The 26795-nt window shown below is 39.8% G+C and overlaps 1 protein-coding gene across 3 annotated transcripts in view; it reads right to left on the bottom strand.

Moving 5' to 3' along the window:
* Positions 1 to 26795, bottom strand: part of rasgrf2b (Ras protein-specific guanine nucleotide-releasing factor 2b) — a 52595-nt gene that overhangs the window by 18835 nt on the left and 6965 nt on the right. Inside the window, exons 2-16 of one of the 3 annotated variants that reach the window (XM_055011461.1) lie at positions 16601 to 16707; positions 14346 to 14493; positions 9887 to 9976; positions 9643 to 9779; positions 8570 to 8686; positions 8335 to 8414; positions 5978 to 6171; positions 5776 to 5885; positions 5582 to 5700; positions 4405 to 4565; positions 4232 to 4298; positions 3655 to 3791; positions 3093 to 3175; positions 2509 to 2712; positions 289 to 381 (exon numbers count right to left, since the gene is read on the bottom strand). In XM_055011461.1, coding sequence (XP_054867436.1) covers positions 289 to 381; positions 2509 to 2712; positions 3093 to 3175; positions 3655 to 3791; positions 4232 to 4298; positions 4405 to 4565; positions 5582 to 5700; positions 5776 to 5885; positions 5978 to 6171; positions 8335 to 8414; positions 8570 to 8686; positions 9643 to 9779; positions 9887 to 9976; positions 14346 to 14493; positions 16601 to 16707 — 1847 coding nt within the window. Of the gene's footprint in view, positions 1 to 288; positions 382 to 2508; positions 2758 to 3092; positions 3176 to 3654; positions 3792 to 4231; positions 4299 to 4404; positions 4566 to 5581; positions 5701 to 5775; positions 5886 to 5977; positions 6172 to 8334; positions 8415 to 8569; positions 8687 to 9642; positions 9780 to 9886; positions 9977 to 14345; positions 14494 to 16600; positions 16708 to 26795 lie in introns of all 3 variants that reach the window. The other 2 variants (XM_055011460.1, XM_055011462.1) reach the window with 2 other exon arrangements.

Below are 26795 nucleotides of genomic sequence, written 5' to 3' on the forward strand. Positions count from 1 at the left end.
AAGAGAGAGGAAGAAAACAGCCTCAAGAAACTGATGCTCCAGTGACCAAACATGCTACAGATCAGCTGCAGATTTAAAACATTCTTGTCTACAAATCATCAATCTGGAATGCCCCATCCAGGTGAAATGACAAGCCTCTGAGTTGTTCATATAGACAGGCAGATTAAAGGGAAAGTCATGCATCAGTTAAGTATCAGACCAAGACCAGAGGAAGAAGAAGAGCAGGCAGGAAAAGTAGGACAGAGACAGTGAGAAGGAAGGCAGAGCAAGAAGAGAAGAGTCGGTTACTTGGACTGATCCATGGCTATCTTCTTGATCTTCAGACTGTAGTCAGGACAGATGGATGAGATGGACAGACGGTCAAATGAGTGGTATTGTGCCCTGTAGTTGGAGGGGATATGTGGAGACAAAGGGAGATGGATGACACAAAAAATGATTAAATGGATGGTTGTGACAACTGGATTAAGATGTGACAGAGATGTAACGGAGATAAAAGATGGTTTGAGGCAGGATGATGGAGGGATGATAAATGAAGCTCTGAGAAGGAGAAAAGTGTGTTCGAAGAAAGAGGGAAAATCTGTGTGAATCACATAACGGCAGCATATGTTCAGTCTACCAGATGTTGGTACACAACAAGGAGGGGTCCCCTCTTCAGTCTGGTAAGATAGAAAAACTAAGGGGGCATTTTAGCTTGGCAGAGAGGTAGCTTGATGGGACATTAAGATTCTAGATTCTTCATTTGGGAAAAAGTGCAGCTGCAATCTTAGACAAGAATTGTTATGATAAATTCTGAAATATAAAATGAACAAAATCTAAAATCACTCTGAAACATAACACAAGGCTAAAATGAGATTTCAAGTCGTGTATTGAGCTTAAGGTGCATGTTTATCAACTTAATTTAAAATGCTAGCATGCTAAAACGCGTCATTGTGTCAGTTTCACAAACATTCACATCTTGAGGTCTGTGAGTCTTGGGTAGCTAATGGGCCTTTATCCATGTGAGCTCTGGGTGACAACGTATATCTGGATCTCCCTATCAGTCAGCTGGAATTGAAGAAACCTCCTGGATAAGAGGTAAAATGTGTTCCGGAACCACAAAACGATGAGTCTAAATGCCTTTTACCGAAGCTCTTTCACACAGACATTTGTAGCCCTAAAGACAAACTAAAGCTGAGGATGAAGGAATGTAGTTTTGCAGGGATCTGGTCATGAATAAAAGTGCTGTGGCAACGGTGTCTCAATGCTTCAGGCTCTGGGCTACTGATCAGAAGGTTGTAGGTTCAAACTCCAGTGCTGGCATTGTTGGGCCCTTGAGCAAGGCCTTTAACCCCATCTGCTCCAGGTGCACTGTACGATTATGCAACTGGGATGTGTGAAAAGAGAATTTCACAATGCTGCAGAGTATATGTGACAAATAAGGTCTTCTTCTGCTAAAAATGTATATTTAACTTGATGATGGAATGAAGTGAAAAGTTAAGGAATAACTTGTGTCATTAGAAGTCATCCTCTGGGAGACATGGATTTTCATGGCAATCCATCTAATAGTTTTGCAATATCTCTTTGTGGACATAGAGGTATAATATAAATTCAAATTCAATAGATTAGGAAAATGGGACTCCTTTAAAAATGAGATGGCACATCTCAAGGGGCTATCCTTACAATAAATTTAAATTCAGGTACACTAATAGCATGACTGAAAAAGAGACCATTGTCATACAGTAAATTATGTCCTCTGCAGAAGCTGTATTTTATACAGTCTCTATGGAGAATGAAGGAGAGAAAAATCTAAAAAGTAAAGATATTAGAAAGTAAACTTGCTCCTCAGACTCCCACCGCTACCCTTCCTGTACACCTCTAGTCCCTGGATGATTCTTCCAGTGAAGCCAGCCACAAGATGAGGTGAGTTAGGCTTTATATGCCAATTTGCCCTTGGGCAGAGGAACAGGAAAAGCTTTTCCTGTTAAAAACCTAAGTTGAGTAAAGATGTGAAAGGAATACAAACACACAGCTATGATGGGGCCAAGGACCTAATATGAGAGAGAGAGAGAGGGTTTGAGAAAAGTGGAGAGAGAGAGAGAGAAATGCCTCATCTGACACACAGTATATTCCTATGACTGTGCCAAAAACTTTGTTGAAGCATCTGTGCTGTTGGTGTTGGAACACAGGCTGGTATGTATTTCAGTCAGAATGTGTTTAACCTTGTGGACAGAGGTGGAAGCTGCCTGCAGAGTCCAAAACACTGACCCACAACTGACAACTGATCATTCACAGATTAAAAAGGGTAGAAGCTAATAAAGCTCACCCACCAACACACGTCATTGTGTAAATATGGACAGACACACACACAAAATTGGCATAAACAAATGTGTATGTGCTTGAAAAATACCAACCAAACCAGTAAAGGTGCATTTTCTGCAGATTTAAGAGGTGCCATTACCTCTGCGTGGGATTTCTGTCTGCCCTTTTTTCTGTTTGTGAATGCATGTTTGCATGTCTGATTGGTAGGACCTGATGGGTATGGAGGAGAAGGGCTTCTTGTAGATGTCGGCCAGTTTGTCCATGACCACCGACGCTGTGGTGAAGATCCTGTACGTGTGCAGGAAGGTGTTGAGGAAGTCTATGGAGAGGAAGCGCAGGTCGGTCAGCCTCTCCAGCAGCCGCTCCACGCTGGCGTAACGGATCTGGGGGACCTTGCAGGAGTTGAGCGTCTTGCTGAAGCAAATGTCAACATCATCTTTATGGAGACGCACATCGGATCTGATGGATACACAAGTACACACATACACAAACACACAACCAAGCATGGGTGACTGCTGGGCCGCTAAGCGAGGAAAAAGGTCTGAGCCAAAACAGCCAAGTAAAAGAGAAATTAATACAAAACCCACATGTTTCAAAGAAGGAGGATAAAAATAAGAGAGTACTGTCAAGCAGAAACAGCATAAATTAAAAGAAAAAGCAGAATACGTACAAGTTTACTGTAAATCATCACAACTGTATCATTTTCACCAAGGTATGCGATAAAATTAGGTTTTGCAACACGTGCGTGGCATGAAGGGATGGGGGTTCCTCTTTACACAAACAGAAATACTTACTTGATCATGTGAGGCACAGTGACTTTAGAGTTTTCCTCAAACACACTGGTCATCAAGCCATTACAGCGGATGTTATCGATGCACTGCAGAGATGATAGGGAGACAAGCGATTAGAGAATTAAAGACCATGAGGGGGAAAAGTGTAATTATTTGCAATTTTTTGTGTTTAAGTTGGAGTATTTAAAGCTGATAATTTGTGGAATTTGCAACACTATAAAACATGTTAACTCAAAAATCCTTTAGATTAACTCAGAAATAAATTTCCTGGCTTCAACTGTTTCAGAAGTCTTGTTGATATGAAAAACAAAGCCACTTAAAACTGTCAGTGTATTTTGTGTCTGACAACAGTTAATCCAGTGTGACATGCTTGTATGGTGCTGTGTGTGGTGTTTGCGAAGTACTGAGGCGGTGAGCTGAACTCAGCCCTGGGGAACTGCACCACAGTCTGTGTTTACTTATCACTAAGCCTTCTCAATGCCCAGCGGAGACATGCTTCTGCTATTTGGAGGTTCTTGTTATTCTGTGTTTGTCTGGGTGCGCATTTGTGTGACTTGTGCATTACCTGGCTAATATCGCTGGTCCACGCAGCCTTCTCCTGCCGCGACGGCGCCAACAACACCACAGTAAATGAAGGTGAGTCTGTTGGCTCCACTACGAGCTTAAAGTCCAGTTGACCGAACACTTGACCCCCGGCTTTAGCTGTGAGATAGAGGAAAGTAGGAGATTTTTACAGCACAACGCATCATTTAATGATAAAAAAAAATAACACACAAGCGCATACACACACATGTCTGCACAGAGGGTTAATTAGGCAGACCTGCTATCTTCCCTCTATGCTGCACCCCTGAGGCTTAAGTGTAAAAGTGAAGGCAGGTGTGCACATGCATGTGACTGTCTACCTATGTGCAAAAGGAGTCCTCATGAAAAAATGAATAAATAATGCCCCTGCAATGGTGAAAGATCAAAACCTGACATTTAAAGGGGTGAGCATCTGATATTTAAAGGGAAGTAATTTCCGGACTCTTATCGCCTGAGACCTAATTAACCTCCATGTGTGGCGAAGAGTCTAAATGAGCCAATAAGAGCCATCATTGTGTCGACAGCGTGAACACACTGCATCATGGAGATAATAAACTTACACTCCTCGTCATTGGCGTCTGGTTCCTCGATCAGTGTGCAGTCAATTAGGGACAAGACTCCACCTTGCTGCAAGAGAAAGTTTGCATGAATATGGATAAAAGGTGCTACTGATTTACAAAGTGAGTTTCTTCAATGAGAAAAAGTTAGAGCAAACAAGTAACAGTGTCTGTACCTTAAGAAGGTGTAGTTTCCCTCCTGAGCTGCGTGTGCAGACAAGGAAGTGTTTGGTGAAGAGAAAACACTGTCGTTCCCCTTCCTTCTTCAGAGACAGAGAGCCCAGACGGACTTTACTTAGCTTCCCTCGCTCCACCGATGGCAGCTGGATCAGAGAGCCTGTGGAGCAGGAGGGATTACATTTCATTTCATTAAACTGACATCAAGTTTACTGAGCATTCACAGGGGGGACAAACGTGTCTGTGAAAAACTCTATTTGTGTAAACATGTTCTTGATGTTCACCTGGTGAAGCAATGATATAAAAAAAACAGGAGGATTGAGTGGCAAAATGTTGTCTTTTGTATATGGCTAAAAAACAGACAGGACCTTGGATCAATAGAAGTCACACACTGTCTACACTGGAGTCATCTTCTGTACTGTTGCTCAGCTACAGCAGGAAAATCACAGTCTGCTCTGCTGTAAGGCAACTTGCCATTTGTTTAACTCACTCACAGATATTATCACTCAATAACAGTTCAGTGGGAAATTGAATCAGATTTTTTATGTCTGAGTACGTTTGATAAATTTAGATTAATATGAAACAGGAGAAAGTTGCGCTTATCAGATTTATCCACACTCTAATAATTATAGCATAACCCTTTGTGACCACGAGTGCAAATGTTTATTCAAAGACAACAAATGAAATACAGTTTATGCAGCTCATCTTATATTAAAGTGATGATGATTGTTTTGTTTTTTTTTTTTTTTTGTTCTGTTGGGCAGATTTTTTGTCTGGCACCGTGACTCCATGACTAAGAATACAGCATACACCTGTGTTTACATTATCATTATTTACACCATGAGAAAGTGGGAACTTGTAAAGGTGGAAGAGTTTAATGTAAAAATAGCAACATGAAGGTGAGGTGTGATTAAACAGAATGAAGGGTGTAATACTTTATTTTCAAGTATTTAAAAAGTAGTTCATTGAGACTTTTTTGCCACAGTTTAAGTGGGAAAGCTGAGGAAGCCAAACCTTCCCCTTGTAGAAAACATTACTGCAGCTAATGTCATGATTGAGCGACCTGCTCCACCGCTGCGCTGCACACTGATCACACGCTAACAGGCAGCTTATTGTCCAGCGAACATCCAGAAGTTCGCCGTTGTTGAAATTCGCTGTGCACTGATGAAGACTCACCCTGCCTGACGAAGGTCTGGCTGGTGTCCAGGAGGATGTCACATCCCTCCACTATCATCCTCTCTATGGCCAGGTTCTTACGAATGTTTTCTGTGTCGCTCACCTCGTCGTGCATCACTCTGTACGCACACAAAATCACACAGGTTAGTTCGGTATCGAGATGCATCACAAAAACTGCCCATTCTGACACGTACCTAGACAGTTCCTCTAATTTGGACTTGGCGAATTCAAGACTCTTGCGCTCCACATGCTCATGAGGTGTGTGGGCCAGTAATTCATGCAAGGTGATGATGTAACGAGGAATCTTGTCGGAGAAAATTGAAATAAATCATAAAAACATGTACTTTGCATGAATTTATAGAAACACAGTTTGCGTTGGGGTTTAAGTTGATCTACCTGGAACATGGGGTAGGTGAGGAAGGTCTCGAGCATCCTTCCCTCACAGGCAGCATTGGACTCATACTGTTTCAGCAGCTTATCAAAGTCTCTGTTCTGCTTACAGTTGGCCAGGACCTGCAGGCTGTACTGATGGTTACGTACAAACTCCTGGTAGATGTTTAACATCGGCAGCAGGATGTCAAACAGGTCGGCTACAGACAAAAACACACACATATGTACAGGACGTAAGTCACAAGAGGGTAAAACTCCAACATGCAGTTACCCAGTACTCCTCCACCAGCTGTGGGTTTCCATTAAAGATTCTGTTGCTAGTGGAAACCATTTTGACTAGTTGTGGATGTGACATGTAACCAAGCACATAATGACAAGCATCTGTTATGTCTTTCCTAATTGTTCTTGTTAAAATAAAATCTGGTGCTGCTGTTTGGTTTTTTCATAGCATGCTTTATTATGGTTTATTTCTGATTCAGTAGAATTGTGATCAGTTTAATGCAAACCCAACTAGCTGGATAATGTGTTTCAGATCTAATATGCTAACCTTTGTGCAATCTGTGCGCATGTTCACTAAATGAATTCCTTCCTGTTGGGACTTAATGCTAATCTTCGACCAGTGATGATTTCTGCTGTATTTAAGGGATGTCAATTCATTTTTGGCTTTTTTTTTTTTTTTTTTTTTTTTTAAAACAAATTTTTGATTATGGTGTCATTGTCCATGACTGTTTCACACTTTGGCAGTTGGTTCCAATAAAAATTTTAAAGGTCAATTGGGGTCTTAAACCTTTAGTGTGCTGAGCTCACTGTATAGCTGTGTCCACTTCTTGCATTAAAGCCACAGGCAAAGGTTAAAAAGCAATGGTCAAAACAAAGAATTTCCTAAAAATTCATATGAGCTCCATAATGTTTTCCCAAATTGGTGGAGGAAGGGGAAATGTCTGAGGAAATGATAAGTGAAAGCTGATACAAATAATTAAAACTGCACCATATAAACCAATGGAGAAACCACTACTTCATGAAGGGAGTGGCCTCATCCTATTACTGAATCACGTGGATATTTTTGATCACATGCAAATCACCAGTGGACCACAAGCAGTAAATTTCCTAAAAAGTCTTCTGTATGATTTACGTAACCTGAATTTGAAAATTTATGTTATGAAATTATATTCATGCGATTAACCCCAAAACTCATTGCAGGGTTGGAAAGGATGTTATCTTTAAAAAAAAATGGCATTTATAACACAGACATTTCTGACAGTCGCTAAACTACAAAATTATGACAAGCAGTTAACTAAATCTAAGCCTAAAATCATAATATTTTCTGAAAATCACTTAATTGTGTCTCCAGTATCTTTTGCATAACATAGAAGTCACATGTGTCTTAGCTGTCACTAACAGCCATGTGACAACTGCAGACTATGTTCACGCATAGCAGATGGGAGACAAGTATGAAATGAAAATCTGCTTTTGTTTTTTTTTCTGTTTTATGGCTTTTGGCATTATAACAATGCCATACTGCACAGAAGACACTTTTGAGTTGTTTACTTCTAGACATGGTTGTGCTGTTGCCATAGACGAGGACTTTATATTAAAGTGAAAAATGAGCCCACAGTATGCAAAAATAGAACAGAAACCCAAAAAATCCTCAAAACTGGGTATTCAGAGGGTTAAAAGAATGAAAGAAACATAATAAGGCTTCCACAGAAAATCAAGGGAAACCTTGATCAAACAAACTGATGCCTATATCCATTTATGATATGCACAGTCTGTGCAGGTTAGAGGGATACTGCGTTGCTAAATATTTTAGTAAGAATAAAGGAAAACAAGGAATCAGTTATGAAAGACAACAGAAATGAGTTTGATATAAAACATATTGTTGATCAAAAGTCTACATTCAGCGTCAGCCTGAGGAAAAGAGTCAGATAGAAGCAGCACATTTAATCAGCAGACCCTTTTCTTTTGAATTTGTCACAAGTAATTTGCTGCCACGTCTTTCAGCAGTCTGTCTCCTAGGTGATGCTTATCTGTTGAGGAGCGGGTTTGTTTTAGGAGGTGAAATGATGGGATGCCTTCTGGTCCATTTGGTCATTGTCTGTCAAGACAATGAGCGTGCTTGTTGCAGACTGAGATAGGATAATGTGCATGTGTGGTTGAATAGGGCAGTGAGACGTCAAGGCTGACGTCTCAATGAGAGACAAACCACTGAAAACCTGACCTTGATGTAACTGGGTGGCTGCAGAGAGTCTGTGTGTGTGTGTGTGTGTGTGTGTGTGTGTGTGTGTGTGTGTGTGTGTGTGTGTGTGTGTGTGTGTGTGTGTGTGTGTGTTTTATGTACAGTATAAGGTCCAGTAACAGCTTACCCAGCACCAGAGTTGGCCAGTTGGCTATCCTCGCCTTCAAGCCTTGATGGAAAATCTCATGTAGAAACATGATGGTCTCACTGAAGACACACAGTAAACACAGAGTGAAAATATAAATGTTTAGTTCTTAAATCTCTGCTTGTGGTTCCTGCATAATTAAACTTTAGGGATTCATTTAAAATCAAAGATGGACCAAAAGGTTCGATTCATTACACACATTTGAATGCAAACAAACCTGTTAAGGAAGATGCTGCTGACATCGTCGTGGCTGATGGGGGGTTTCTTGGAGCTGGCGGCCATCCTCAGAGGTCTGAGGAAACAGTTGACCAGGATGTAGAGCTGGTGGACGTACCTGTCATCACACACACAGAAACAGACAGAAAAACACTCAAATGCAATACCTGGATTAACGCATGATTGATCAAATATGTTCCATGAAGACAGTATTGGTATTAAATGTGATACTAGTTTTTGTCATAAAGCAACATATGCTGTCTTACAGTTAGATGGTACTATTTCCTGAAGGTTTTTATTGTTATAGATGAGACTAGTGAAGGTTTCACCCTGGTAGCCTTTTAGTGTAAACACACATTACAACTATGTCATAATCACTTAAGTTAATTTTGTTTTACCAGTGAAAATAAATGTTATAACCCTGTGTAGGGCAGAAAAATGACAATGTTTTATGAAACATGACTCTATCACCCCTTCACTGCTGCAAATCACTTCTGTCAAATGTTTTATCAAAGCTCTTAACTACTATTGTATTAAGTATGGAGGTTTTCTGTTTCTTCCAGCTGTATAGCTTATATTTATTCATTACAGCTGAAGTTGGTACAGAAACAAAAAATACAAGTTTTTTTTCTAAATTAGAGTAGGTGTTTTCTTCATCCACTAGGGGTCTGTTAATCTGACTATGACTCAGTTCAGTTTAATTACATCCAAAAAAATTAAATTACATGAACAGAGCGGACAAATTGAGGCACTTCATCACAAAGCTGCAAAAAAATCCAGCATTTCAATAATGCAGAATTTCCAAAGTTGTCTGGAAGGGTCTCACATAAATAGCAATATTAAAATAATATTTACTTTTGTCTGCATGATATGACACAGATGGTTGACTAATCTCTGTTGTCGTCACCATATCAACCAGCTCTACTGTATAGTGCTTACAATCCAAAACATCTTGAAGAGCATCTTTTCCTGAGCCACAGTAAGTGAGACAACATGGTGTACTGTAAAGCCTGACAACGGTGACACCTTTCCTCCTGCGTTTGCTGCTACTTCTGGCACAATGTATTTACGTACTCTGTCTCTGCCTCCACCATATTGAAGACGATCTGGTTCCTCTTCCTCATGCTCTCAGCGTGAGGAGAGCAGATGTAGTCCTGAACAATAATCTTCCACTTCCTCCGACAGAGCCAGCCCCGCATGAAACTCTGCACCTGTAGAGACACAGTAGTAGCAGTACAACACATGCAAACAAGGAAGGATGCAGAAGCACACATACTGGAACAATCTAAAACTTAAATGCTGGAGCTGATTTGTTTACCTTTTTGATCTTTTTTATATCCGGGTCTTCATTTTCATGGTAGACGTGGTAAGGCCGCATTCGCTCCTTAGTTTTGTTCAGAGCCACAATCTTTAAAGGGAAATTCAATCACAAACAACATGAGCATCAAATGGGTGATTTTATACAAACAACAGAACTTGACTGGATTTAAGTTCAAACATGTAAAAAGCAAAATATGCCAATAAACATTTATGTCTTACTTTATAAGCACTAAATTGGAATGCACACTTGTTTCTCCCTTTTCTGGAATGATACACTTGAGTTGAAACTGTTATTATATTCCTGCAGGGACGACCAGTCATTTGTTTGAATGTTGTAAATGTGCTGCAGTGAATTGTTGGTGCAGATAGACATCAGACTTCCTCATCTTTGACAATCTAGTGGCTTCATTCACAAACAGAGAATGAGAGAGAAGGGGGAGAGGGAAGAGGCTCTCAGCTGGAGATACCAAGCAAATCAAAGCTAATGTCTGCCTGATGCACCTGTAGCACATTGGAGCTTAATGAATTGTAAAAATAAAAGTACAAATTCAGAGCCAAATCAGTATTGAAATGTGATATTTACTCAACCGAGGTTAGAAAAAAAAAAAAACAAAAAAAAAAACAGCAACAACAAAAAAACTGATCACAATGCGAATGTCATCCTCAAAATTGAGGACAGGGAATAAACTGGGCAGATGCCAAACCAAAAATATTAAGTTGCAGAAAAATATCTAATCTCACATTGTAAACTGAATAATAAACAGCATTACGCTGTAAACAACACTGACGACCACCTTCAAGCATAGCTGGTACAAGGTTTTTCTAAGCAGCATCTGCTCAGAAATAAGCTCAGCAAAGGCTCTGATTGGCTCTCGTACTGTATTTTTTTCCACCTATTTGTTTTTTACCTTCAGGGCTTCTTGACAGTTTCCGTTTATACCAAGAAAAGCATGAAAACTGATGAAACCAAAGCGATTTTCAGCTGCACAGCTTCATCTTCATTTTCTTGTTCACTAGCACTATCATGCAAATAGCAGTGGAGGGGAGCCAGTCTGCCAACTGTTGACAGTTACAGTGGCTAGTTAGTTTAATTATTCATAAAAACAGGGCAACACACACACAAACAAACAAACGCGTGTGTTTTAATGAGATGGATCACCAACTGCATGCTGGCTCTCAAAGTCTAATCCTTTTTCATGAGCAGCCCTATTACACAGGCAGATGTTTCTGAATATAAAATGAGTTTCGTTAGCATTTTCATTATCAGCCAGGCTCAGTGTATCCTGCCAATGAGATATAATCCCAGCATGCAGCGGGGAGAAGTATCCGCCACACTTGTTGCTCCGAGGGAGAATTACAATCAAAATCAGCATAACAGGCTAATGCATTAAGCAGAGCGTTGTCTCCTCCAAAATACAGAAATAGCATATGCCAGCAAAGCGTTTGTACAAGCGATTTACTGACACAAATGAATAGAGACAGAATTGGAAAAGACAGTGGAGGTGTGATTTATGTCGACGTCAGCAGCTGGTCCAAAGAGAAAATAGTATCTCCTGGGGACAACTGCTGCACAGACCGCATTTCAATTCCAATCAAACACCTGTACATTAAGAATAATGTTTTAGTGCCCTCTGGGCCACATCTGCGACAGAACACTTGCACAGGAATCACTTCTTATCTGATACAACAGACACTCGATGATCTGACAAATCATGGCAAATAAAGCCATTAAATTTAGCAATTTCATTCCATGTTTTTAATGGCACTTAATTTTACTGGTTTATAATTTTTAAAAAAACGCCCCAGTTTTCTATTTTTCAATAAAGAACTATGTAATTTGGTTCAGTTGATACATTTCTAGTTAAATAATACCAATTAACTGGTAGCCTCGCCACTGTAGTCTTTTTGCTGTGTGAGCTGAACCCGTACAATGGTGAAATTTGTCCATTTTTTAAGGAAACTTTAAAATAAAATAAACACAAACTAATTTAGAATTTGCAGATCTATTAAATGACATCTTAATAAAACAGTCAGTGCTACCAAGGACTTCTTCCTTAGCAAGTTTTTCATCATATATGCATATATTTGCATATACAAAATCTATAATCCTAGAACACGTTGAATGGTTTAAATCAACATCATGACATTTTCTAATATAACCACTTATCATAATATGGCAAATAAATGTATGAGAAGTCAAAACTAGAAGAGCTAAAGTTGTGTTAAATGCAATAATTGTATTTTCCTGTGAGATAAACTTCAATGAAAATAGATACAAGCTTTTTCGACAGTTTGACAGCAATACTGGGGGCCAAAGTATTGAGAGCTCAATTACTGCTTCCTACAGGAAAAAATAGACCTATTGATTTAATTACCATAAAGCGATAATTACCTGCTGCCATGTGTGTGAAAGACAGAGAGAGGATTGTTATTAGTCGTGATTATCAACGTTGTGGAGGTCAGAGCTGTGTTTTAGTGTGTGATTTATCATGTGGTGACGACAGGACAGAAATGTGTGGCGATCGATAAGCATAACGGTTTGGCCGTTTGTTTGTGAGGAAGCTGATGGACTGTCTTTATTGAACGGTGGACTTCTCCTCCCACACTCAGACATCATCCACAGCTGCTTGTTCACGGCCATAACCACAACCATGAGAAATCACACACTCACAATGCATACACACAGGTGTGCAGTTATATATATGTATATATATATATATATATATATATATATATATATATATATATATATATATATATATATATATATATATATATATATATATATATATATATAGGTATATATACTGTATATATGATTCCTCTTGGATCGCTTGTCAAGTGACTCATGGTGGGAGACTAATCACAGACCTGAGTCAGTGAAAATCAACTTTTATACTTTTATATGCTGGAAGACAAGTCAAGAACAAAATAAGCAGTCAAAACCATGGCGGAGCATTTCCACTTTGAAACTCAAATGTGTAGGAGATTTCTGGATTTTCATACATAACAAACCAAGAAATAAATCTTATCAATTTGCAGTTTGGGGCTTTCTGGATCATTATTCTTCTTAAGGATCAATCTCCAGTTACTCCAATACTACAGCTTGCCACTTTGTAACACAGAGTAATTTCACATTATTTCAGCACAGGTGAGCTGGTGTGCTCAAGCTGCAATGACAAGAGAGGGGTGGGTGGAAATCCTCACATTTTTAAGGTTGGAAGGATTATCTTCATGGATAAAAAAACTGCTAAATATGTAACAATGACACACAGACATGAGTGAGATGAGTTGGGGTTTAACCAGTGAGTGAGTGAATGAGTGAGGTGTATGTTTTTCTAGCCTGTGTGAAGCCCTCTGGTGAGAATCAAGCTTTTCACTTCATCATGTCCATGTGGTGTTTTTTATTTGCTGTCAGACAAATCATGGGTAAAATAAGAAGTCAACACCATGGCAAAGCATTTCCATCTTGAAACTCCAGTGTATAAACTGAGACCTTTGGGATTTCAAACGTAACCAACCGAAGGAAACAATCTTGTCAAGGATTGGTCTCTAGTGAAAACATGTATGGCTGAATTATTCAAATGTTAAAGCTTGCAGCACAGTGTAGTTTACAGTGACTTCTGGTTCAACACCACAACATTACTGATTCATCTTGAACTTGAGGGTTTATACATATTCATCCAGTCAAACATAATTTGTGGTGACTACATGACCTTGCCCATCATATTAAACCACACTGGGTGTTCAGGTTGTACGTCATAGTGTTTGGATGTTGGTTGCCAAAACGTGCACATCCAAAAGAGCATAATCATGTTGTAGTTTGTTAATTTTTCCTTCTATCTCCTGATTTGACCAGAGGGAAGAGTGGGTGGAGGTCAAGAGTCCTCTTAAAATGACACAGGTCATAATCCTTGGGTCTTCTGTCCTGCTTGATTTACCACAGCTGTGGTTGCTCTTGGTCATTTTAATAATATTGGCCCCAGATTTTCATTCAAACTGACTTAAATATTGACCTCCAGCAGCATAAAACCTGCCTGAAGCTGGCTTTCCTGTCAGAAATGCAACACAATGAAGAGTATGGGGCCTCATTTACAGCGCAGCCAAGCAGATTGTGGTTTGAACTGATTGTTTTAATAAAGAACACTGAGACAGTTAAATGGCTGGCACAGACTGTTGCCTTTTGTGTTTTGTGAAATATGCTGGCTTCTGTCTAAGAGTCTTGCACATATTGTTTCCTGCTAGGTATCTGGTAAGGTAAAAAAAATTTCAATCCAGTGTGGGAGACGCCATTACCGATCACAAATCCATTCAATGGCAGAAAACAGCTGAAAAATATTGGCTATGAATAGTGTAAAAATGTAGTGTGATATGAAGAAAACCTTGAGGATTATACTTTAGTGCCTTTGTGCGTTTGTGTGGGTGTGTGTTTGAGTGTACACACAGGCGTGATGTACCTCTGCTTTGAGCCTCTCGATTTCAGTGTCCTGATCCTCGAGCTGTGTGCGCAGCTGATTGGCAGCCACCTTCTCCGTCTCCACAATCTGCACAAGGTGGATGTATTTCTGCATCAGCACCTCTCGCTCGATGATGATGTCTGAGTAACTGAAAGGTTCACAAATGCATGCAGTGATATATAAAGAAGCACAAAACCTCCGCATGTACAGAGACATGAGACGCTAAAAACGCAGCATTATTTTATCAACATGTAGTAGCAGCTTATATAAAACAGTAATTGTCATTCCTTGCTGCTGTCACCCCACTGTGTGTTATGGGAAGGTAAAAGAATAACACATGTATGATAGTTGAACTCATCGTAAAATTACTGTGAGTGGGTGAAGCAGGTGTATGTTTATTGAACCTGTAGGAAGCTTTGAAGACCTCCTCTTGTGAAAATCAAGGTTTTTTTGTTTTTTTTTTACCATATGTCCATGTGTTTTTTTTATACGCTGGAAGACACATCATGAGCAAAATGAGTAGCCCCTGAGCATCTGTCTCAGAAACAGATTTCTGGAGTTTCACACGTAACAAACCAAACAAACTAATCCTGTCAACTTCCAGAGTGGAGCTTTTTGCATCATTATTCAACTGAACAATCAGTCTCCAGTTTGATCATCCATATATCCATCATCTATAGAACGCTTTTTACTCATTAGGTTGACTTAGGGTGCAGGTAGGAGACACCCTGGACAGGTCGCCAGTCTATCACAGGGCCGTTCAGAGAGACAAACAAGCACACTCACACCTACGGACAATTTAGAATCACCAATTAACCTCAGCAAGTTTTTGGACTTTGTGACGAAGCCGGAGTACCTGGAAAAAACCCATGCATGCACAGGGAGAACATCCAGGTCCAGGCTGGGACACAAACCAGGGATCTTCTAGGTGTGAGGCGACAGTGCTAACCAGTGAGCCACTGTGCAGCCCCAGTTCAAACATGTATGTCTGAATTATTCCAATATCACAACTTGCTATTGTGTAATATGGAGTAGTTTTACTGTGTATCAGCAGAGTTGGAGGTGAGCTGATGTGTCTAAGCCATTGTTGGGATGGGAAGGACTATTTTCTTAGAAAACAAACTCCTAAATAAGCAACTTTGATACACAGAGATTAGCTTTTTGGGGTTAAATCAATGACAAGAGAGGGACTCCACAATCTTAGTAGGCCACGCTAATAGTTTGGTATGTTTTGCTCTATAAAGAAATAAATTTGTTTATACAGTTACTGCCCATATTTTCAGAGATCCCACATAATTTCTATTGAAGACTGTCACTACAGAATCAGACTCACACTTTTTTAACAAAGTACCTGTAAAAAAGGAATTTGTTTTGGTGCAGGTGTCAAAACAGTAGAGTGTAAAACTAAGACAGCAATACCAAAGAAAATGTAAGTTCATTTGGCAGATGCAGTCTTGATGATGGCCAGATCCAGCAGTTTGGCAACAATAATTTTAACACGGCATATCCTAAGTGACATGATATATTTAGTCAGCTGCTTGAATATTCATTGACAACATTAAATTAATCTGGCAACTTATATGAACTGAAGAGTGTAAAATACAAGTAAACCCTGCCATCTTTGAAGCTATCAAATGTACATTATGTTTTTTAGAAGTTTCAGGATATTGAGCCTTATAATGGGACTAGTAAATGCAATACTTCTCTGCAGCTTATGTTCAAAACTTCAAAAGGTGTCATATCCTCCGTAAACTGATCAACAAGAAAGAACTTCCAAAAGTTCCTGCTGCAAGTGCATGACATAATAATACCAGACTGACAAACAATGAGATGTTCTGCTTTGTGCAAGTGTCCTTTTATTGATTTAATGTTTTAACAGTGGAGAGTATTTGGTTTAACATGGGCTAATGGAATTAATTATATGAAATACGTCAGTGCAAGTTGATTTTCAGTCAGCACTGCCATGAGCTCCAAGTTAAGTGCAGAAAACATTCTGGAGATCCAGCTCTGCAGTAAATTATACATAATTTATATTTAATGGCCTACAACATGCAAAACCATCAGTGTGGTCTTTTAGGTTAATGCACTCTATTGTTAATGTTTTGTCACATGAAATCAAACTGTGGTCCTGCAATTTAATGTGATACAATATTGTTTTCTTTACATGCAAAGAAATAAGGATGCCCACATTTTCTGGCAGACTGCGTACTATTATTCCCAATGGAAAAACCCTTCATGTAATATTCTGTGTGTACCTGGCCTGCTGGATGGCCTCCACCCATTCATCACACTCATACTCCTCCTCTGTTCGGAGCTCCAGAGGCTTCTGTCCATCGTGACCGAACACGATGAGGAAGTAGTGCTGAGGAGAGAGAGACAGAGAGAGAGAGACTGTTTAAAATCCAAACACATCTTCAACACCACAACTCAGTGACTGTTTGGTTCGTTTGTTTTTTTGAGATTCTGGCCACAGCTAATCAGAGGTGATATGGGCATTTTTTTCAGCTGCATTTACTTTCACTGCTTTTTTTTCTTGCCCAGATTCATCCCATATAAAGTTCAATAAACAGAGAAGGATGGTTGGTGGCTTGACACACATGACAGAGTTATTTGCCCACTAATATAAAACATCAAGTCTGGTCTGTGGCTCGCTTCTCCACCAGCCTATTATCATCGCCATCAATTAGCCCAACTCTCCGTCCCTCCCTTCCCCCTCTCTCGTTTTCCGTCTGTCTCTCCTATTATTCTGATGAATTTCCCTGTGTATCTGCCTTTAAAATACTTCCCCACACACACACACTCACATGCCGACACATGCAAGTGCAGAGACACACACCTACAGCAGAGCGCGTGCACACACTCGCCATTATGTGAAGCGATAGAGGCTTTTATTCAAATGGTCGTGTCCCGGGGCACTGGGTTACCAGAAGAGCTGCTATTCTTAGTCAAGGAAAACAGAGGAGACTGAGCTCTGCATGGGCTTTCTCTCTTCCTCCTCTTCTCTTCATCCAACCACCTATTTCCTCCTCCCTCTCTCTTTGCACTTCACCTATCATCCCACTCCACCTCCTCTGCCCCGCTCAACCAGCATCCTCACTTCTCTTGTTGTCAAAACCCACTCCTCCTCCTCCTCCTCCTCCATCTCTTCATACTTTCCTCTCTTTGTGTCTCCCTCAGTAAGGACTCAGTGAACCAAACAGAGTCCAGAGGAGAGACGTTTGCCCTGCAGGAGGATGGATGGGCCTCAGCCCCTGCAGTGGGGATGGATGGGCTGAGGACTGAGGACAGGTTATTGGAACACACACACACTCAGAGACCCTCCTCCACCTCCATCTCCATCCTCCTCTCCTCGCATTTTATGTATCTGTCATTTCGATTCACTGCCTGGCTGTATTTTATTATATCAACAATAATATGTGCTCTAACAGTCTTTGACAAGAAGAAGGATGGAGAGAGAGAGAGAGAGAGAGAGAAGTGGGAGCTGTTACATAATATTTCTTAGCCGAGTACATATCTCTAAATTGTGCCACTACCTAACAAGATAACATTTCCATGGCAACGCAATATCTGACGCTTCCACCGTGTTTTGCACTTCCATTTTCTGCTTTTCAGTGCTGCCCCTATTCATTTAATGCTTTTATTTATCCATCCTGCAATTTTATACCCTTCAGCAGGAAGTAAAAAACGATAATCTGATGGATAATCTGAGGCTATGTTATCTGTATATTTAAGATAAAAGGGTTACAAATTTCTATCACGCACATTACATGTTAGGTGACAATTTAATTGCCTCTTACTGCTTTAAGTAGATGCATACAAACATCTATAGATACTTTAATTGCACAGACATTATTCTCACATGAACATGAACAAAAAAATTTTCGTTTTATATACTCGGTGATGTAATTAGAGTGAAAAGAAGCACAATAACACAATGTAAAAGCAACAGTAGGAGTTAAAAATGTGACTTGAATAAATGTATAATAAGCAAGACACACTTAAATATCAAAAGTACTTGTATATTTAAGTGGCAGTATTGCAGAAAGTGGATATGAGGATCACCAGCAATTGTTTTCAGAAGTGTGTCCCTATTTTACTTGATCATTCATGCACACATGAAAGCAGGAACACGACTGGATGGATGGTTGGAGGAAGCAGTGGTTGAGGTTTGCTCGCAAAGGCAGTGATGAAGACTGCAAGCTATTTAACAGAGTTGTAAACAATGTGCAAGTTTAAATTATTCAAAAGTATCATGTTCGGGAGTGTTTAAACAGAAGGAACTACAAAAAGTACGCTTGTTAGGCTTCAAGGATTCACACTGTGGTTAGGTAAGAAAGATGGGATGTAAACATGACTTTATTTATACACATGAAAACTTGACAGGGTACCTTTAAGCACAATGCAGAATTGATTCTTAAATCATATTATCCAAAGCTGTTTACTATGCAGTACAATGATCTCTACCAGCGATACATTACATAATAGAAACGTTGTGCTTTTTTTGCACTGAATTCCTCTTTGAACGTGAAATCAGTCTTCCCAGTTTATCCATTTATACCACCTGCTTAAGATGTGTTCAAGGTGTCACTTTGTATGTTTGAATGACTAATTTACTGTATATTTTTGCATCCTACCTCTACATTTATGCGCTACATTCTACCTACTCTTTTCAGCAACAGTGATCCAATAGCCCCGAGGCGATCATTAAAGTTTAATGTTTATCGCATCCTCTACAGAACATTCAGCATCACGCCGGACACCCAAAGCATTGCAATGGATTACAATGTAATGCTGCACTGTGTGCTCATTAGCTTAAGAGGAATGTTCATGTGTGGTGGAGGATTTGGTTGTTCCAGTGGAGGCTGTAAACACAGTGAGAGCTCCTCACATCTCCTGAATGCCACTCTGACTCTCTCTAAGCTGTAAACATGCAGCTTCCCAACTCTACAGCACCGTTCAGGGCTACTCCCTCAAACTGTTCTGCCTTCAAATTGGCTCAAACGTACCCTCCATCCCTCAGGGCCTTCACTGTACTGTAAGAAATTTAATTTAGACACATAGAGACAGTGAGGAAAAGCAAAAGAAGCAAAGAGATGGAGACTCTTTTCTGCTCTTTCACTCTTCATGTCACTACCAACCGATTTGTCACTCACCTGAAACTTTTTCTTTTCAAATCTATAAAAGAGCTGTTACAGAAAATGACACTGTGACAGCAAGACACAAAGGAGTGTGTTGTACCACGACTGAGTGGGCACAATGAAGGGCAGCAAATTTTATTTTTCAGAAGCAGTTCCTCATCAGTCATTTAAAACTGCCCGCTGTGAGGAAATCGGCAAGAAGCACTCTGAACAAAAACTGACACTACTTCTCATTGTCCAACTGAGACTGAATGCTGGGAAATTAAAACCTACCACACACACACACACACACCCTCAGGTTCATTGTGGTGCTGTGATGAAATACGTTTTTTTTCTCTTTATGAAAGATTAAAGACTTGAGGATGAAACTGGACTGGGTAGTAATAGATTCATTGGGCAAAAGATGGCTGAGGGATCCAGAAATACTCATCCGTCATGAATATTTAAAAGCAGAGAAGACAGAATCACTGTTGGGATCCACTGATGATTAGGGACTGGAATAGCCACTAATGATGCAACACTGCCGTCTGCTTTGGTATCTGCACTGGATGTGTTGTACACTACTGCAGATGGACCTCGTTTTGTTTTTTTCCCTCGACTCTCGCTCTCAGCTGTTCAAAGTAACTTCAATTCTGCTGCTTTGATGTTATTTATTTCAGTGGGTAGAAAGAGGAACGAATGCTAAAAGGGTTTGATCCCCACTAGGGCTAAATGCATTCATGGTAAAGGCTGGTTAAATAACAATAAAGAAACATTGAGCAACACAGAGTGCTTATCATATAACTTAAGTATAAGCAGCTATAGTTTTAGCAAATTTTTTTACTTGTATATTTATTTGTTGGTCATGTTTACATTCATTTTGTTGCTGCTTCACCAAGCTATTTGTTTCTATTTCCATACAATCTCTTAAAGACTCTGGACAACCACCACGGTGTTTCCAATCACACAAATTGATTAGACTTCATGTGGAGCCATCCTGGGACTTACTGCACCTGAGGCCAAGTGACGGATGAGGAATCCATCAATACATTAACCCGAGCATGTGTTTGGACTGTGGGAGGAAGCCGCAGAACCTGGTGAGAGCCCACACAGGCACAGGGAGAACATGCAAACTCCACACAGAAAGACTGCAGGCTGAGATTCAAACACAGGACCTTCTAGCTGCGAGGAGACAGCGCTAACCGCCGCCCACCGTGACGCTCCTGACAAGGAAAATGTCAGACACAGACACTGTATAGTGTATACATGTCACCACAATCCATAGAAGATGTCTCTTCAGAGAACAAGTGTGGGCAGTTTGCATTAATATTTGTAAATTTTTGTTTTGGTTGTCAATAGGTGGAAACAAAGATTGATTAAAGTCAGCACTCCATTATGTCATACTGATAACTTTGGTAAAAGATAAAGCATGGGTTGTGCAAATTTCAAATGTGAGCCATTTTTATATTTTAATTTTATTTCTATACATAAAGCTATAGTATGTGAGATCGTAGAAATAGCAGGAGAAAGCTGGACTGTGAAAGCATACAACCGGAAAAAAATGACCAAAAAAAAGATCCCCTTTCTTCATGTCCCCCTCCAAAGCCTAGTTCTCCAAAACCCATGAATACGCACCACTGTGTCACTTCCAAATTATATACCTATACAACTGAACTGAATTCTCAACTAGGTTTTGAGATCAACATCATTTTGGTTTAAAATATATGTATTTTCTCATCTGTGACATCGACTGGAAAGGCATCCAATTAGAAAAAGTTACAGGGTGAGAATAAGGAGGCACCATGGATCCATGGAGATCAGGGCTCGCTCTCCCTCAAGAGACAAGCGACTGTTAAGGCTGACTGGGCACATGTCCACTTTGTAGGGGTAAACATAATGTGATTTTCATCATCCACCCCTGAACCCTATGTTGAGGTCCATTCGCAGCCCAAAAACTGTGACCAGGTGGACCACCTGCACTGCAAACATGCCTACTGTACATGTGCCAGACAAACAAGTGCTGCTTAAAACAAATGTTCAGTGTGAAGAGAGACTGTGCAGGAAGATTCTTCGTCATCCACACTGTTAGAATTCGCCGTTAAAACAAGTGTAATTAAAGTACGTCACCGCCAGACTTTGGAAGTGCTTTGATTTGCACGTTTTCCATTTCTGGAGCCCAACCACAGTAGGAAATCCTGCGCTATGTCCACCCACTGTGCTCAGTACACCTCATGTATTATCACATTAATATGGTGCTACAGCACAAGTCCAGCATGGATCCACCATGGAGAGCTTTGGAGCAGAGGGAGGAAGCCATTAAAACTAACTAATGTCTCAAAACACACAAATGGGCTACACCAAAGCCAATGTAGACTAGCAGAAGAAAAATACCACCAAGATAACAATTGCTCACAAGTACGCTACAATACAGAGAGGCGACAAACAGATACACACTCTGATGGAGACCACAGAAAACTCACAAATACACATGGATGTGATCATCTAGCATGTTTAGCAGTGCAACATACTTCACGTTTAGGTGGAACTGTAACATGTGGCTGCACTTCGTCTTCGAGGTTAATTGATTATTCCAAATTTGCCCGTAGGTTTGAGTGCGAGTGTGATTGTCCTGTTTTAAGTTACTGTATTGTTTTAAGTCATTCTCTTGTTTTCAACCATGAAGCACTTTGGTCACCCTTTGGGCTGTTGTAAAGGGCCACAGAAATAAACTTTGATAGATTGATTCCATTTCTGCACTTGTGCTCTATAGTTCTGGGAGTGAGTCAAACCAGGCTTTTGGAAGACTGTAGCGAGTGCGTGGACAGAGTGCATGCAGGTGGACAGGTATGTAATTAGACATGCAGGTTGCCAATTAAATCATCTCATGCGGATTGAATACAATGATTGCACAGGATTTTTGTTTATAGACTTTTACTGCACAGATAACAGATTCTTTTTCTTTTTTAATTATTATTAATTATTATCAGAGCACTTGATCCCTGCTTGGAGGCTTTCAATAGATTAAAAAAAATGCTTCTGGAATAAATTGCATACTATAGCTTTAAACAACTAGAAACCAATGGCTCCATTAAACAGTGGGGAAAATGCTAAACTTTCTAAAACATGGTAGTATGGGTCGCAAGCAAAAGCTGTGGGCTAAATTATACAAAGCCACTTACATGGTTAATGAAATATAAGCAGAAAAATGAGATCACAAATCCCAAAAAAATGTTACACAATTTGTTGTAGACTGAAAATTATACGTGCTAAAATATAAACAGTTACTTCAGTGGTGCTGTGTTCTCTTCCTGCTACAACTAACCACATGCAGATGTGCTCATTAACGTTTAGGTCACAAACTTAATGTAAAAGCTGCATCAGTGTAACTAGCATCCAAGTAGGTCACACTAAATAATCAGCACACCCTGGTTGTGTCTCTTCTCTATATACGGTGTGGGGTTGCGGTTGTGTGTTTCACAAGACTATCAAAGCCAAACCACCACAGCTGGCTTCATTTGAACTTGTCCTGCATAAAAGCAGACATATTACAAAGACATTGCCACCACTGAGTAAAAATGTTTTATCTGTCTTATTTTATTCCTTTGCTTAATATGTGCTGCTTACAAGGCAGGAAGGCAAAATCATTAACAAGCAGTTTTAACACAATAAATGATGTGCCTCCACCTTTGCACTGCTGTGGCAAAGCAGGGGCCTTTCAGTGATCCTGAGTCCCGCAGGGTGATAATTACCATTGCAGAGGAATACAACAGAGAGCAGAGCAGCCTTGTGTATCTGAAACTACACAGGAGCTGATATATTCCATAAGCTGGATTTTTCCCATGTGTGTGAGTGTTGTGTAAAAGAGGTTCTAGCTATTCGCCTTAAAAGACTGAAAGAAAACAGAAAATAAATGATAGAAGAAGCACATGTTGTAATCGAGAGTGATTATCCAAACAGAGATAATCTCAAACCACCTGTTGTTGGGAGTTCTCACGGGGGAACACAATGCCTCAAACATAACAGCAAGAGATTATTGGCTCCATATTCACAGGAAATATCAATTATTTAGGTTTGGAAAGACCAGAGACGGGAAATGAAAATGTTCAGCTGAAGAAGCCCAAGACATAACAGGAGACTGGATTACTTTGATAGAAAAAAGGAGGCACAAAACCCCAAAAAGGCTAATTAACAGTGAATAATATTCAAACACTGTCAATACTAGTACTGTGAGGGTTTTTCAAAACATCCACAAAAGCATGTGCGCAGCTAATACATAATTTTCCATAAAATTATAAATGCTCATTTAAGGGGTTAAATCATTTACTGAGACAATAAAAAGAAGAAGTTTCAGAGCAATAAATAGGAGAGAGGGGTGTGTGTTCACTTTTTCCACCCACCAATCTTCTAGATCAGACTCACAATCTGCCTCTCTCCTCTTTATGTTCCTCTCATTTCTCAGCTCCTGTCGCGCTCCCACAGGGCCAATAATGTCTTTTTTTGTGCTGAATGTTGCTTCACAAAATGCTCCAAGGACAAGAGCAAACAAACAAACCGCTATTGTCATGAAAAACTGGCACTCAATAATAGAAATTTTACCTTATTTACTGTCCAATAGGCAGAGATACATGTGGTCAGGTGGTATTTATCATATTTACTCTGATAGATAATGCACTAGAAAACAATCTTCTTACTTAAAGGAATAGTTGGGCATTCTAGGAAATATGCTCCTGCCAAAATTAGATCAATACTCGTATTTGTTTGTTAAATGTACGGCTACAGTCGGCTTAGACTAAAGACTGGAAACCAGGGGAAAAAGAGAGAGCTCGGTTCTGTCCAAAAGTGACATAATCCACTTACCGGCAGCCTTAAATGTCACTAATTAACATGTTATATATTGTTTGTTTAATAAGAAAAAGCCAACAGCGAATTTTGGTTTTAGGAAGTTACCCTGGAGCCTTTTCTGGTTGCCAGGCAACCAAGTCACTGTGCCCAGCCAAGACATAGTAACAGACATACAGTAAACCTCTGACCTGCAATGTGTCATTTTCATACTTTAAGATGTTTCAAAAACCTGTTGCAAGGTTAAAGGAATAGTTCAACATTTTTGAGAAAAACATTTATTCCCTTTTATGCTGTAAATATTAAGTTAAAGCATGGAGCTGTTTAGCCTAGCTTAGCATGAAAACTGGTTGCCTGGCAACCTCACAGTGACAACAAGACTCTAGGAAGTCACTGAACAGGAAGATGATTAAATTAATATATTATGCCTGCATTCCAATTCACACACTTTTTCTTTTTACTTTAACCACGTACTACAGCTGCCCTTACAAAGTACTACTGTTTCATGCAATATGCAAACATTTGGGCTATACTATTTAGCCATAAGTTTGCACCTTAAACTTCGACCATCACAGTCTGTAGTGCGAAATGAGCTACCATCTGTTTCTTTACTCTAACCAACTTAAGCTTGTTTGTACTCATATGAGACATTATAACGTATATGTTGTAGCGGTACTGCATGCTTCAGAGTCTAATCAGGTCTAGTAGGACATCCAGGTACTTTTGACATACTGTATCTGGCACACTGCATATTGGGATATACACATTTTTTTTCCAGGCATTACTAGATAGTACTGAAGTGTGGATTTCTGCAGTAGAGGAGGCTACAGTTTCAGGACCGCATTTCAAGGACCCTTATTTATGATTGCTCAAGTCCGTGACTTATGGCTTTAAAGGTTTGTTCCACCAAAATAATATTTTCTGGACCAGGCTTGAACGAATTCTCTACACCTGAACTTATTTGTTGATTACATTTTGCCTGAGCCTGGTTCTGTCTGAGGTTTTTTTTTCTTTTTTTGGTTCTTTACCCCCATCAATGACTGTTGCTCATAGGGAATCGATAAGCAACTTTGGATTGTTGGGTTCTCCATTATCTGTTTAAAATCTGTAAGCTCTCTACCTTACTACAACACCCACTAGCCCTGTTTCCTTTGTAGAATTCTACAATTCTACAGTTTCATTTAGCAGATGCTTTTATCCAAAGCAACGTACATCTGAGAGTGGATACAACACGAGTAAGGATCTAGTCCAGAGAAAACAACCTGGACAACTGCCATCAAACAAGTCCAAGTGTGATAAGAAAACCACTTTTTTTATGTCAATTACATCACTGAGCAATAAATTACTTTACAGAACCAAAAACAGCTGGTTTCATGTTTTTCCCTAACGCTAGTGGAGCTGGGATGTAGCAGAAACTGCAGCTCCCTAGGCTACAGACTGAAATAGTTTGATACATGAATCAACAAATTGACATTTTACGGTTGTTTCAAAGATTAAATAAACGTGAGGGGCTTTAGAGTAGCTAGTATTTGGATTTTGTTACCCTTGGACAGAACCATGCTACCTGACTTCCCCGATAAACCAACTTCACATATTTACCAATGCTATAAGACTTCTTATGTAAGTCCTGACAAGAATGTGAAAATGCATTTCGCAAAGTGATAACCCATCTCTTTAAAATGTTTTAATTTCTTTTTCTTTCTTTTCAGGACAGCCAGCACAAATAGACAGTACATTACGTAACCTGACAAAAGAAGTAATGTAAAATCTGTCTGTTTTGACATTGTTCATTTTCTTACTGAAGTCTATTTCTTTTCCTGTAAGACCCAGTGTGTAATTTCAGAGAACTTCACTTCACTTTAGCATACAAAGACAAATCCTTTTTTTAATCTCCTGGAGACCTGTCATTGCGAAGTGATACAAAACATTAATCCGACAGCAGCAGCAGCAGCAGTACTTTATGCAACCACTGAATTCAGCTAATGATGTACCCGCTAATGTGACAATCACTGAATCAACATCCCACATCCTGCTGCTTTTTCATTGCCCTCCATGCAGCTTACTTCCTCCCAAGAACTTTTCAAATGAAGTATGTGGCTGTCGCCAGCTCTCTTACACACACACACACACATACACACACCAACCCGTTGTACGTAAGTATACTAATAACTGTTATGCCTGCCTCAGAACACTGATCGGGGATTACCTGTCTGTGATAAAACAGAGAGATTAAACAGATTGTTCCCCTCCTCCACAGTTCATTCTCACTTCTATCTTCCTACTTTACACAAGTCCACTACACACCTCATATGTACATGTACACATGGCATATTGCCATCAGCAATCTTTTTGCATACTTTTTGCAATTGTTGCTTTATAGTTGTTCTGTCACCGGGAGGAAAATCTGAAAGATCCTGCTGCCTTCATGCAATAGATGCCGAACCGGAGAGGTTCTTCTATGACTCCCACAGTGCAGCGGCAGAGGTGTCTAAGC

Source organism: Amphiprion ocellaris, chromosome 6 (genome assembly GCF_022539595.1).
Source record: "Amphiprion ocellaris isolate individual 3 ecotype Okinawa chromosome 6, ASM2253959v1, whole genome shotgun sequence".
NCBI lineage: Eukaryota > Metazoa > Chordata > Actinopteri > Pomacentridae > Amphiprion > Amphiprion ocellaris.